The 15,462-nt window shown below is 41.5% G+C and overlaps 1 protein-coding gene across 2 annotated transcripts in view; it reads left to right on the forward strand.

Moving 5' to 3' along the window:
* Positions 1-751: 751 nt before the first annotated feature.
* Positions 752-15,462, forward strand: part of PLCD3 (phospholipase C delta 3) — a 78,327-nt gene continuing 63,616 nt past the window's right edge. For both annotated transcript variants that reach the window (XM_073683180.1, XM_073683181.1), the window contains exon 1: positions 752-1,125. In XM_073683180.1, the coding sequence (XP_073539281.1) occupies positions 996-1,125 (130 nt within the window). In that variant the 5' untranslated portion in view covers positions 752-995. The remainder of the gene's footprint in view (positions 1,126-15,462) is intronic.

Below are 15,462 nucleotides of genomic sequence, written 5' to 3' on the forward strand. Positions count from 1 at the left end.
CTGTCTAGGGCCTAGCTCTAGGGATATACAGGGATTAGGTTTCCTGTTCGGCGATAGGTGCGTAACCTATATAGGGAAGGTAGGACAGTAGGGTGGTATTAGATCTGCCTAGGGGTCTCCACTCCCCCTTTCCTTAGCGTTTGGACTACCCTCAACTCATCCCTTCATGTTGCACTTTGTTTTTCCCACACTGTGCGTGACAGTTTATCCAGGACCTCTCACTTCCACATCGGTGGTGCCATGCCGTCCAGTATCTGCTTTCTAAATATCGATAAGTGTCATGTAGGCATCCTTGTCTAATTATTAGGAGAGGTGCACAATACCTGTGTTCATCAAAAAGACCTGGCAAACAGTCAACGGACCATGGATGCGTCTGGATAACGCCTTTACGTTGTCTGAAGACTTAATATTAACATCAAATTATATGTAATTTTTTTCTATTGTGTGGTTAATATACATTTTTGTTTTCATGGTGCATGGGACGTCTGAATGTCACAGTGTTTTTTGTTAGACTGTTTCGCTAATGAATTAATCCTCGTTTTATTTAATATTTATGCCTGACGTTCCCAACAATCAGTATCAGTCGTCCTATCATCTCCGTACTCGATAGTTTGTGAATTTTACATTTATTTTTGACATTTTCCCCCAGAGATGTGAGCCCACCCTGATTGTAAAGGGATTCAACTTTAAGATCTTGAGCGACTGTGGCAGTGAAATGCGACTCCAGGCAAGGAAAGCCAGCCAGAAACTGCAAATCAGTGCTAAGGAGGAGCGAGGGAAGGAGGCAGGTCTGGTGAGGGCTGCTCACACACAAAGGCTCCTGAGACAGAAAAGGGAGTGAAGGCAAAGTAGAGACAGGAATATGAGCAGTCACAAGAAGGTTACAGGACTGGCCATAGAAACCAGGACTGAGTAGAGCGGTTAGTGACAGATTAGCCTCAAGGAGAGATAGAGGGTGGACAAGGTAAAGGGTGGGCATCTAGCAAGGGGTGGCAATGCCAGGATTCTGGAGAACGATTTGTGGGGGGAAACAGAAAAAGTATGAGCCAGAACATGAAGTGGCTGCTGTGCAGCAGCAGGTCCAATGTGCCAGGATCCATGGGCTGAGAACCTTCAAGAAGATGGGTAAGTCTTCTGCATCTGTGGACCTTAATGACTGGAAATCGAAGAGATGGTGGCGGGTGTTGTTATTGTATCAATTATTTAGTAACGTGGAGTAAAACGGTAGACTGCAAGTAAATATATATACATGTATACATACTGGCACAGATCTCTATCTATCTATCTATCTATCTACAGTATCTATCTATCTATCTATCTACAGTATCTATCTATCTATCTATCTATCTATCTATCTATCTATCAATCTATCTCCAGTATCTATCTATCTATCTATCTATCTATCTATCTATCTATCTATCTATCTATCTATCATCTATCTACAGTATCTATCTATCTATCTATCTATCTATCTATCTATCTATCTATCTACAGTATCTATCTATCTATCTATCTATCTATCTACAGTATCTATCTATCTATCTATCATCTATCTACAGTATCTATCTATCTATCTATCTATCTACAGTATCTATCTATCTATCTATCTATCTATCTACAGTATCTATCTATCTACAGTATCTATCTATCTACAGTATCTATCTATCTATCTACAGTATCTATCTATCTACAGTATCTATCTATCTATCTATCTACAGTATCTATCTATCTACAGTATCTATCTTATCTATCTATCTATCTATCTATCTATCTACAGTATCTATCTATCTATCTACAGTATCTATCTATCTATCTATCATCTATCTACAGTATCTATCTATCTATCTATCTATCTACAGTATCTATCTATCTATCTATCTATCTACAGTATCTATCTATCTATCTATCTATCTATCTACAGTATCTATCTATCTACAGTATCTATCTATCTATCTACAGTATCTATCTATCTATCATCTATCTACAGTATCTATCTATCTATCTATCTATCTATCTATCTACAGTATCTATCTATCTATCTATCTATCTATCTACAGTATCTATCTATCTATCTATCTATCTATCTATCTATCTACAGTATCTATCTATCTATCTATCTATCTACAGTATCTATCTATCTATCTTATCTATCTATCTATCTACAGTATCTATCTATCTATCTACAGTATCTATCTATCTACAGTATCTATCTTATCTATCTATCTATCTATCTACAGTATCTATCTATCTATCTATCTACAGTATCTATCTACAGTATCTATCTATCTATCTACAGTATCTATCTATCTACAGTATCTATCTTATCTATCTATCTATCTATCTATCTACAGTATCTATCTATCTATCTACAGTATCTATCTATCTACAGTATCTATCTTATCTATCTATCTATCTATCTATCTATCTATCTATCTACAGTATCTATCTATCTATCTACAGTATCTATCTATCATCTATCTATCTATCTCGTGAGTTTCAGGATGTGTAATCATAGCGTGTGAAGCCAGCCTCAAGTAGCTAATATCTTGGGACACAACAATACACATAAGTATAAACCAATGTTGATATCACACTTACAATATAGTCCAGCACAGATTGTAAACCTAAGCTTTTGGTAGGATTCCATTTGATTTTTGTCATCCATAGTGTCTGCAGAAAAGACAAAACTTTATAAACCAAGAGCCTAAATATGAATTGGAATAAAATCACATTTGCTTGAAATTCCAGTAGAGACTTTGGCAGCATAGATGCAGCCAGTCACATTGGAAAATATGTGGACTGCCTCTTACTTACACCTCTCAGTAACACAAAATTATGGACGACATAAAAAAAAGGCTGAAATAGTCAGACGTGGAATATTTCACCTTGCCCAGTGGTTATCTACGGGTAAATATAAGGAGGCACACCTACTAGGTGAACGGTACAAGAGCTACCTAACAAATGAGTGGCATCTTCAGAGGCTGACAGGTCACACGTGTAGTAAGGAAAGGAAAAAAAATAAATTATACTCTACAAGGTGAAATTATCATAGTTTGTTTTGTCACCTAATTTTCTCCAGGGAATAGACAGAGGAAGTCCATATTCAACTCATTATCACTTAATAGTAATACTGCACCCTGAGGCCTCCCTGGTTACCATAGAAAGTACATGGCTATAAATATACAGCATGTGTGGTATGTGTATATATATATATATATATATATATATATATATATATATATATATATACATATATATATATACTGTGTATATATATGTGTGTATATATATATATATATATAGACATACATGTATATCTTAACCATTAAAAGCATGTATAATACGGTATATAATATCCTCTTTTAATTGAGAGGATTGTCCACGACTTATAAGTATAAAATATTATTATTTAATATATTATATGATATATGATAAAAATGGTCCCATGGCAATAACAAAAAAACACATACCTACCGTACCCCGCTGCCCCTCCATTCTGCTGGCAGTGTCCCCCACTGGTCCTCTGGCTTCCTTTTCCAGCGATGGAGGTGACTGCTGCGACCAGTCAGCCGCTGCTGATGGGCTGCAGTGGTGATGTTACGTTCAAACTGGAAAAAATAGTTGTGAGACTTTCATCTAGTGCAAACGCAATCTGACCACTGCAGTCAATCAGCGGCTGTCATCTGGCTGCAGCAGTCACCTCCCCTACTAGAAGATGCAGCCAGGAGATCGGCGAAAGATAGTGGGTAACAGTACGGAGGAGCAGTTTTTTTTTTGGACCATTATGGTCTCATTTTCAAATTGTTTATAACTAGTGGACAGCCCCTTTCATATGTACCACATTCCACAGGTAAAATAAAATGTTGAGTAGCTTTGCAGATACTTTGCTTGACTTCTCGGTACAGCTCAATTCTGCTGGCTTCCTTTTAACATAAGCTACGTAATTAGATCCAAAAACAAGATCAAATCCCATAAGGTGTAATCAGTAAGTCTTCTTTTCCAAGCCGTATGAAATCCTATTCTATTTTAGTCTGTAAATATACTGTTCAGATTCCAAGCCATATTATTGCTGTATGAATGACACAGAAGGAGGCTATAATCTCATATGACTGACAGCAGAGCAGAGACAGGATGGGTGTATATCCACGTCAGTATTTCTCGTATTCTGTTCCATCATAAGAAAACCGAAAATAGCGCCTGATGGACCCCAATGACTTTCCCATCCTGGGGGGATGCTGCACAATTTTTTTTCATCTGGCTTTTTTGACGAAATCTGTGATGAAGGCTCCTAACAAAGCCTCCAGCACAGACATGAACCAGTGTTTCCAAGGTCTCCCAGCAGAATTTTAAAAGCTGCTATGTACAAAAATGGAGAAAAAGACAAGAAGGAACGGAACATCAGTACAATTAGAGTAAAACAGTCTCCCAACTATTATGGTGGATTAAGCCACGAGATATTGAATGTGGAGTTATGACCAGAAGCAGTGGTCCGCTGCTGCCTGGATTTGGTGAATAGGATGGAAACTGCGAGGTGCTAATTACCAATAGACCAGGAACGGACAGAAGCAGAAGAGGTCCCTGGGCACAAGAGCGACATATGGGCCCTTTGCAGTCCAATATCTCATCACAGTGCACAATTCCACCTGCTTCGGAGGTGATAGCAGACCCCCTTACCTCTTGGGCCCCTGTGCAGCTACACAGGTTGCACCAATGATACGTCCTCTCCTGCTACAGACTACATCCCGCCACCGCAGCTTTCCTCATTACAGGAAATGCTCATTACTTGATATGTTGCGAAGAAACAACCAACAAAATGTTACACAGCAGATCTCTGCAAACCTGAACTTATGCTTTACATTGACAGTGAGCATCTGTAAATGGTTATTTACCAATGTAACGAATGTATACGTCTATAAATATATTATATATGTCCTCTCTCTTCATAGAAATAATATGAACATACAAGTTAATAGGTATACCATTTATTTTAATTATTAGATAAAAAGTATATCATGTCCATGATTTACCCAATGTCCTCCACTTACTATATTACACACAATGTAGACATTAAAGGCCCCATACACATACACATTAGATAGCTGACAGCTGTATCCCCCCGACTCCTGCATGCACAACAGCGCTCGATTTGCCGTAGATTCCTGAGTTCCCTATGAAAGAGTGTAGTAGAAGAAAAAAAACTAATATTACTTTATTATCTAAAAGTAATAAATAAATAAATATATTTATATATATACAGTACAGACCAAAAGTTTGGACACATCTTCTCATTTAAAGATTTGTCTGTGAAAATTGTACATTCACACTGAAGGCATCAAAACTATGATGTGGAATTATATACTTAACAAAAAAGTGTGAAACAACTGAAAATATGTCTTATATTCTAGGTTCTTCAAAGTAGCCACCTTTTGCTTTGATGACTGCTTTGCACACTCTTGGCATTCTCTTTTTGTTAAGTATATAATTCCACATGTGTTAATTCATAGTTTTGATGCCTTCAGTGTGAATGTACACTTTTCATAGTCATGAAAATACAGAAAAATCTTTAAATGAGAAGATGTGTCCAAACTTTTGTCTGTACTGTGTATATATTTACATTTAGTGGAGTGTACAATATTTTAGAGAAACAGGGGCCTAAACATAAGCAGGAGAAATAAAGGGCAAGCCCTACAACACAGATAGTGCCCAGATGGTAATATACTTTATACTTTAGTCAATAGATTAATAATTTATAGGTCACTATATTAAATAAAGTCAATAGTAATAAATTGGATAAGCTGGGCAAAGGCACAGACTGAGCTATACTACACCTAGTATGTCCCTATATCCGTCCTCTGGAAGCCGCTTATCTCCTAGAAGAACAAAAGGCTCAGTTGTTGAAATTTCAGTGGCCAGATCCTTCATTTCTTGAGATCATCTGTAAGATAACGGTCAGGAGGCCCCTGTGCATATTAGACTATTGGAGGATTTTTTGTGCTGTGTAGTTTGTTTTTTGAAAACGGGCTCGGAGGGAGCATGAAACGCGTAAAAATAAAAACTGCGGAATCACTATTGCACTCTGGAACTGCTTCCTTCTTACAACAGCGCGGTCTACTTCGAAACATCAATCTCCTCTTTCTACTAATTGACGTGCAAAAGAGTGTTTCCCTTCATTCACCGACGGGACTGCAGCAGCTGTATTATTCATGGGTTAATATTGGAGCTGTGACAATCACAAGATTATCAGGTGATCAACTCCGTAACTCCCTTCTCATCTGTACCGTTCAATATCTCCCCCTTTTTTTCTCATTAATTGAAGTGACTGAGGCTAAGCTGCATTATCAGACACAGACCCCGGACACCATGCCTGCTGAGAGATTCAGATCTTGCCTAAAAGTGAATGCGGAGAGCCACACATGCACAGACTCATTTCCAGTAACATGCAGTGGGGGTCTGTTCCCGAGATGGGTGGGACTCGCGTTTATTAGACATTCATGGTTTATTCTGAGAATGTGCCAGAAATATCCCAGATGATAGTAACCCTATAACATGCACATGATAGTTTTACATGTGGTTACCTTTTTGTAACAAAACCAAGCCTGCATACATCAACGTAATAGTTTGCAAATGGAGATCAAGAGCAAACAAATGGAAATGTATACAATCCATGTATATTTCCATATATTTGCACACTATGTGTTTGGATTTATTCATAGGGGAGAGTTCTTTAAGAAAACGTCCTCTGTAAGTAGATACCTACTGTAGGCAGCTGTATACATTTTGTGATAGATACATTATGTACACAGCTTCTTCTTATGTATTGCACACGTGAGGAGCCGAATCTTAATTATCATAGACTCCATCCAAAAGAAATGAATCATCTCAGTGATATATGTAGTATTATCTCATAATTGTAAATGAGGGTGGGGCGGGTTTAGCAGCCATTAGTAAATTTGCTAATACTGGACGCCTCCTCAGTCTCCAGAGTCCGAGCAGCATCTGTAGCCTTAAGGCCCCGTCACACATAACGAGATCGCTAGCGAGATCGTTAGTGCGTCACGGTTTTGGGATCGCTGGAGAGTCGTTTCGTGATCGCTGGGGAGCTGTCAAACATGCAGAACTTCGGCTGCCCCTGCGATCTAACTAACGATCTCGGCGGTCGTTGGGACGCTTTTACACAGCAGCTATTTCAACGATCCACGCCTTGATAGGGACTGTACTGTGTCACAAAGGCGTGCATAAAATCACTTTTCCGCGCCCCCTCATCTCCGATTGGTGGACGCTACTGCATTCTGATTGGGCGGCCTTGGTTTAACATCGCTACTGCGTGTCCGGTCAGATGGGAACACTGGTGTGTGCATTGTTCCTGTACAGATGTATGGATGTCCATATATTTATATGAATATATATATAGAGATGTAAATGGCCATTTGTGTGTATGCATATCTGTATGTTTGAGAGTATGTATGTGTATATATAGTTATCTATATACGTATGTGTATATGAGTGTGTGTGTATATATTTATGTACTTAAAAATATGTATGAGTACATGGATGAATCTGTTTACATACGAGTACACGAATGTATATGCGTGTATGTATGTATGTATGTATCTGTATACACATGTGTATACATATGTATATATATATATGGACTGCTTACTGTGGTGACTACTGAAAGAATGAGAAACAAAGCTTTTGCATAGTAGAACACACAGTTTATTAGACACATCAGTACAGAAATGTCAGTAGTGTAGAAACATGAGTAGTTGCCCACTATAGGTTCTGATGCTGCCAAGGAACAGCACCAGGACCGTTAAAATACTGGCAGTAGTTGTCGCGGCAGGTCTTCGCATCATGGGTGTTTCTGCCATGTCCCACTGGTTGAAGGCCTGCAATTGGATCGTTTGCACGCCATTCACCGAGCTCCACTTCCTCATTGACTAGGTCAAGAGAGTCCACGAAGCCAGGCGGACAGTACGTAACTGCATCATGTCGACGAAGAAAGTTGTGAAGCGTGCAACAGGCCAAAACAGAGTCTATTGATTAAAGCTTCATGTTAATTGGCGTGTGAAAAACTCTGAAGCGGTTGGCCAGGACAGCGTGTCAGAAAACGTGCTGTGTGAGTGTGTGTGCATGAGACCCCTAAAATATCTGCCCATGCAAAAGCATATATAGCATATATATACAGATAGAAGCCAAGCCCTCCCTCCCTGAAGAGCAATGATAGCAGATAATTGGTAGATGTCCTATAAATGAATTAAAAATGGAAACTCATTTGAGACCCCAAACAATACCTACCTCACTAAAGATGTCTGATTTCTTCAAAGTGGAGTCACAGCCGGAGAACGCTGGTGGGATCCGAAAACTAGGACACAGTAGCGACCACCAATTAGTAACATAGTAACATAGTTTGTAAAGCCGAATAAAGACTTGCGTCCATCAAGTTCGACCTGTTAGTTCTGTAATTGCTAAAGTTGATCCAGAGGAGGGCAAAAACCCCAAATGATTTAGCCAATCTTCACCTGAGGAAAAATTCCCTCCCGACTCTGAAACCAGCAGTCAGAATAAATCCCTGTATCAACCTACTATTTTATTTTATTTTTAAGTATATGCTGAAATCTGCCTGGTATCTAGAAATGCATCCAGTCCCCGCTTGAACTGGTGTAGTGAATCTGACATTACCGTCTCCTCACTCAGTGAATTCCATATTCTCACTGCTCTTACCGTAAAGAACCCCTTCCTATGCTGGTGCTGAAACCTTTTCTCTTCCAGTCTTAGTGAATGCCCTCTTGTTACCGTAATATCCCTCCTTTTGAACAAATCCCGGGCAAGATCTCTATACTGTCCCCTAGCATATTTGTACACATTTATTATGTCCCCCCTCAACCTTCTCTTTTCCAGGCTGAATAGTCCTAGTTTTGCCAACCTCTCTGGGTATTGCAGTCCCTCCATTCCATTTATTAATTTTGTTGCCCTCCTTTGTACCTTTTCAAGCTCATTTATATCCTTTCTATATATTGGGGCCCATAACTGAGCACAGTATTCCAAGTGTGGTCTGACCAGTGCTTTGTACAGTGGAAGAGCAATGTTCTCATCCTTTGCAGCTATACCTCTTCTGATACATCCCATTACCCTGTTTGCCCTTACAGCAGCGGCCTGACTTTGGGCACTCCAATTTAGTTTGCTATCAATCAAGATGCCCAAGTCCTTCTCCATCTCTGAATTCCCCAATGATTTCCCATTCAGTGAGTACTGGTGACTTCCATTTTTCTTTCCCATATGTATGACCTTACATTTCTCCTCGTTAAACCTCATTTGCCATTTAATGCTCCACCTACCCAGCTTATCCAAATCCCTCTGTAGGTCTGCACTGTCCTCTTTTGTATTAATTGTTTTCCATAACTTTGTGTCATCTGCAAATATTGATATTTTACTATTTATCCCATTGACTATGTCGTTAATAAAGATATTAAATAACATTGGGCCTAGTACAGACCCCTGTGGTACCCCACTAGTGACGCTTACCCAATCTGAGAATATTCCATTTATAACCACCCTCTGCCTTCTATCCTTTAGCCAGTTAGCTACCCACTTGCAGACATTTTCCCCCAGCCCCATCATTCTCATTTTGTATACCAACCTATTATGTGGCACGCTATCGAACGCTTTTGAGAAGTCGAGATACACGACATCCACTGGTTCCCCCTGATCTAATCGAGAGCTAACCTCCTCGTAGAAGTCAATCAGGTTTGTTTGGCAGGAGCGATTCCTCATGAATCCATGTTGGTTCAGGATTAAAGATTATTAGCATCAAGATGCTCCGTAATTGCCTCTTTAATGAAGCTTTCAAAAATTTTGCCCACAACGGACGTCAGACTCACCGGCCGATAGTTTCCGGCGTCACTTTTCGCTCCCTTTTTGAATATTGGCACTACATTCGCCTGTCGCCAATCAAATGGCACAGACCCAGTCTCAACAGAGTCCTTAAATATAAGATATAACGGTCTGTCTATCACATTACTTAGTTCCCTTAGTACCCGTGGGTGTATGCCATTAGGTCCTGGTGATTTGTTTATTTTAATGTTACTGAGGCGTTTCTGTACCTCAACTTGGGTTAGATTAGTCATACTTAGTGGAGGATTAAGCTTGTCACTTCTCATTTCTCCTGTTAGTTCTATTTCCTTTGTGAAAGTTGTCGAAAAAAAATTATTTAATAGATTAGCTTTATCCTCATCTTTATGATTTTGCCTTCCTCACTTTTTATCGGTCCAATATTATCCGATTTAATCCTTTTACTATTTATATACGTAAATAACAGTTTGGGATTTGATCTACTTTCCCTAGCAATACGTTTCTCTGTTTCCTCCTTCGCTATTTTTATTTGTTTTTTACAGGTTCTCGTTTTTTCCTTGTAACACATTAGTGCCTTCTTACTGTTTTCCTGTTTTAATCTCTTGAATGCCTCTTTTTTGCTATTTAACGCCCCTTTTACGTTCTTGTTCAACCATATTGGTTTCCTCTTATTTCTGGCCCTTTTATTCCCATACGGTATATACCTCTCGCACTGAGTATTCAGAATTCTTTTGAAGGTTTCCCATTTACTATTCATATTCCATTGATTAAGTACTTTGTCCCAGTCAATAAGTTGAAGGTTTTCTATCAGCTGATCAAACTTCGCCCTCCTAAAGTTTAATGTTTTTGTTGTTCCCTTATTGATAACCAACCCTACTGAAGGGCATTTTGAAGTCGATAATATTATGATCGCTATTACCTAGGTGCCCCCCTATCTGTACCTCAGTTATTCTATCAGGCCTATTAGTCAATATTAAGTCCAACACGGCCTTCCCTCTCGTTGGTTCCTGCACTAGTTGGGAGAGATAATTATCCTTAATATTTGTCAAGAACCTTTTTCCTTTCTGAGATCTACTGGTTTCTGTTTCCCAGTCAATATCCGGGTAGTTGAAATCCCCCATTACAATCACTTCATTATGTTTTGCTACTTTGTCTATTTGTCCTAATAGCAGATTCTCATTCTCCTCTGTTATATTTGGTGGCTTATAGCAGACCCCCAGTAATATTTTATTATTATTTTTTGCCCCCTCTATCTCTACCCACATGGACTCGACCCCCTCTTCTCCCTCTCCTATATTTTCCCTTAGTCTGGGTTTTAGACATGACTTTACATGTAAGCAGACTCCTCTGCCTTTCCCCTGTTTCCGGTCCCTTCTAAATAAACTATAATCTAATAAATTTACCGCCCAGTCGTAGCTATCGTCTAGCCAAGTCTCTGTTATACCTACGATATCATACCTCTCCTCCGATATAAGCGGCCGCAGCTCATCCGCCTTATTGATCAGGCTTCTTGCGTTGGTCAGCATGCAAGATAAAACTTTGGGGTTATTTAGCATCCTATTCTTCTCTAACGATCTAACTGTACTATCCCCACCCCCCTCTCCACCCTCATTATATTCACTTCTCCCCTTCCCACTTGCTTGCCTCACATCCCACCTATTTCCTTGGTTCCCCCCCCCCGTCTCTAGTTTAAAAACTCCTCCAACCTATTAGCCATCTTCTTCCCCAGCACCGCTGCACCCTCCCCATTGAGGTGCAGCCCATCCCTACGGTAGAGCCTGTAGCCGACCGCGAAGTCGGCCCAGTTCTCCATGAACCCAAACCCTTCTGCCTTGCACCAACTCTTTAGCCACTTATTCACCTCCCTAACTTCCCGTTGGCGCTCCTGTGTGGCTCGCGGGATTGGTAGTATTTCTGAGAAAACTACCTTGGAGGTCCTTGCCCTAAGCTTCCTACCTAGGTCCCTGAAATCATTTTTAAGGACCCTTCATCTACCACTCACTTTGTCATTGGTGCCGATGTGGACCATGACCGCTGGGTCTTCGCCAGCCCCACCCAGTAACCTGTCAACCCGATCCGCGATGTGCCGGACTCGAGCGCCAGGGAGGCAGCACACCGTTCGGCGATCCCGGTCTTTGTGACAGATTGCCCTGTCTGTCCCCCTAATAATAGAGTCACCCACTACCAGAACCTGTCTTGCCTGCCCTACACTTCCCCCCTCCCCCTCATTACTGGAGCATACACTCCCCCGGCGGTCAGAGGATCTGTCGTGCTCCAATAATGCCGGTTCTGAACCAGCCTTCCTATACTTCTTCCCTCTATCCCTCCTAACTGTTATCCAGCTCCCTGCCTGTTCAGCCTGCACTTCCCCTCTATGCTCCACCCCCAGTATTGACCCATTGAGTGTCTGCTCAGTGAGCAGCAAACTCCGTTCCATGTTGTCGATGCTCCTCAGTATCGCTATCTGAGCACTTAGATCCAGAATTTGGGCTTCCAAGTGCACGATATGCTCACATCTCTCGCAGCAGTATGGATCCTCGAGCGGTTGCTCACGGAATGCATACATTGCGCAAGATGTACACTGCACGGCTCCGGCCAACATGGACGTCATTCTAAATATGGGGATACAGTCAGTATATATATACAAGTACAAAACACAATTATTTATATATAGGTGTATGGACAGGGATCAATTTAGGGATGTGCAAGTGTATCAATTAGATATCGGCGGGGGATCAGTTAAGTATGGACGGGGGATCAATTAAGTATCAAGTATGGACGGGGGAATCAGATAAGTAGGTCAGGTGGATTAATTAAGTAAAAAGTAAAGTAAATTGGGGATGAGGGGCGCGGAAAAGTCCAATTTATGCACGCCTACGTGTCTCAGTTCTGAATCGCTAACGAGGTCGTTGATAAGGTGTCAAATACAGCGATGCACATTGCCCAGTGGGAGCACAACGACCCAGGAATGGCCCAGGAAGCTTTGTAACGATCAGCGATCTCACAGCAGGGGCCTGATCGTTGCTACCTGTCAGACATAACGAGATCACTAACGAGATCGCTATTACATCACGAAAACCGTGACGCATCAACGATCTCGCTAGCGATCTCGTTATGTGTGACGGGGCCTTTACACTAGCTCAGTCTCTCGACCCTCTCTGCTTTACTGCTCTGTATTCTGTCAACAGAATGGTTTTCTGCTGCTAACGGGTGTAACTAATGTGGCTGCAGAGGCCCTGTTGGGGCTTTAAAGGTCCCTCTGGCTCATATGAGAAGACCAATACTATTGTAACATCCATTGCCGGCGCCCCTGTATGGTTCTCCTTCTCCCTCCATGTGGGGACGCCGACATACCCACCGCTCCGGCCGGCCGTCCTTCTCTCCCTCCTTCAACCTGTGCACACAGGCTTGCACCAGCACGCCTAGTGTGCGCGCTCCTCTGTTCTTAAAGCGGCAGCACGCGACCTGCAAAGATGCCCCCAGCCAATAGCTGGGAGGCATCTTGTATAAAGGGCACCCTCCCCAATAGGGAGATGCCTGAGCAACCCCAATATTTACTTAGTCGTAGTGTGTGTGTGCAACTGTATGTTGCCAGGTCCCCCACCATAGTCTATTATAGTAATTCCTTATTTAGTATTGTCCCTGTAGTCTTGTGTAGTTTATTCATGACCCTGAAGCCGCTCTGGTGGCACCTGAACCCTGAAGCCGCGTCGGTGGTACTTGAACTGTTTCCCAAGACCCAGGTGTCTCGACGAGAACTTATCCCCGAACCCCACGTTGTCCGGACTGTCTATCAGTTTCCGTATCCTGCTGGTCAGTGACTCTGCTCCCGAGTCCCTGTCCAGTGAACCTGACCCCTAGGGTCGGCAGCTGCGGTACTGGGGACTGCCTAGGAGTGGTACCTGGCTTGACTCCACCATCAGGAGCTCCAGTGAACACCAAGTTGCCGCTTAGCCATGCCCCTCCTAGGCAAGTCCGGCCCCGTGGCGCAATGGGTCCACGAACCACGTGGACCACCTGCGAGCGTGACAACTATTAAAGACCTGTGGTCTGGGGGACTTATTAGCAATTTTGCATTGGAGCCCACAAGCTTCAAATGACGCAACTGACTGATAATGTCATTTCTGTGCTATTCTAACACTACTGCTATCCCCACATGGGACATAGCAGCGTTTATGTAGTTTGTATAAGCTGCTAATTTACCCTGATACCTCTAGTGAATTGTAGGATTGGCCATCCAGTCTGTAGCTTTATAATCATGTAATTTAGGAGCAGGTGTTATAGTGAAAGAGGGATTGGGTATGTTGAATTTCAACATTCCTAATCCTTTGTTCCCAAGACAAGTCAGCATGAGAATGGACATTAAGAAAGACTTGTAAGTCTTGGCTTTTACCGTGGCTTTTACCTTCCAAAGAATTTAGCTTATACAACTTTGATTTACTTACAGCAATTCTTTGCAAAATAATATTTTTATTCCAAGTATGCCGACTAAAATTTGGCTGAACTCATGTATAGCAGATTTCGGATGAAAGAGGGAGCAGGCATGTTGGATTTCAACAGGTCTGACCATTTATTTTGATAAGCCAGTAACAGATTGTTCTTTAAAGGGAACCTGTCAGCTGATTCATACTGCCCAATCCGCGGACAGAATGAATCAGGGCCTGGCTGTGCAATTTCATTAGGATATATATGTATATTTTAAATGCTTTGAAATTATTTCTCTGAATTGATCTCCTCTGAGATATTGGCCAAGGACCATAGACAGAGATGAGACTACTCCAACACCAGCCACGACTGGCTTTTCCCAGAGCCACTTCAGATGATTGACAGGCTTCTACCTATGTACACACATGAGAGAGACCTGTCAATCACCTAGCCAGCTATGGATAAAGCTGGCTGGGGTCAAAACTGGACTACTCTCATGTCTGCCTACGATCCTGATCTTCAAAGTATAGAGAGTAGACAGCTTTCGAGCAGAAGCATGGACAGGTCACTTCTTTTAACCACTTCAGCATTTCTGAACCCTTAAGTGGTTAAAAGATGTGACATAAGACAGATTGTATGCACATCAATGTCATTTTGACCCTGCTGTGCATTATGTTCATTTTATGGGGTACTTTTGCCGAGCATTTTCAGGCAGATTCTGAATGCAGTGTGGACATAACCTAAGAATGCCTATTCCTAATGATCATAGAATCATAGAATCATAGAATGGTAGAGTTGGAAGGGACCTCCTGGGTCATCTGGTCCAACCCCCTGCTCAAAGCAGGATTCACTAGATCATCTCAGACAGATGTCTGTCCAGCCTCTGTTTGAAGACGTCCATTGAAGGGGAACTCACCACCTCTCGTGGCAGCCTGTTCCACTCATTAATCACCCTAACTGTCAAAAAGTTTTTTCTAATATCTAATCTGTGTCTCCTCCCATTTAGTTTCATTCCATTGCTTCTAGTCTTTCCTTGTGCAAATGAGAATAAAGATGATCCTTCTACAATGTGACAGCCCTTGACATATTTGTAGACAGCTATTAAGTCTCCTCTCAGTCTTTAAGTCTCCTCTCAGCTATTAAGTCTCCTCTCAGTCTCCTGATCCGCCTTTGTAAACGTAGATC

Source organism: Phyllobates terribilis, unplaced genomic scaffold, assembly GCF_046119375.1.
Source record: "Phyllobates terribilis strain yellow unplaced genomic scaffold, ASM4611937v1 Scaffold_5__5_contigs__length_657084704, whole genome shotgun sequence".
NCBI lineage: Eukaryota > Metazoa > Chordata > Amphibia > Anura > Dendrobatidae > Phyllobates > Phyllobates terribilis.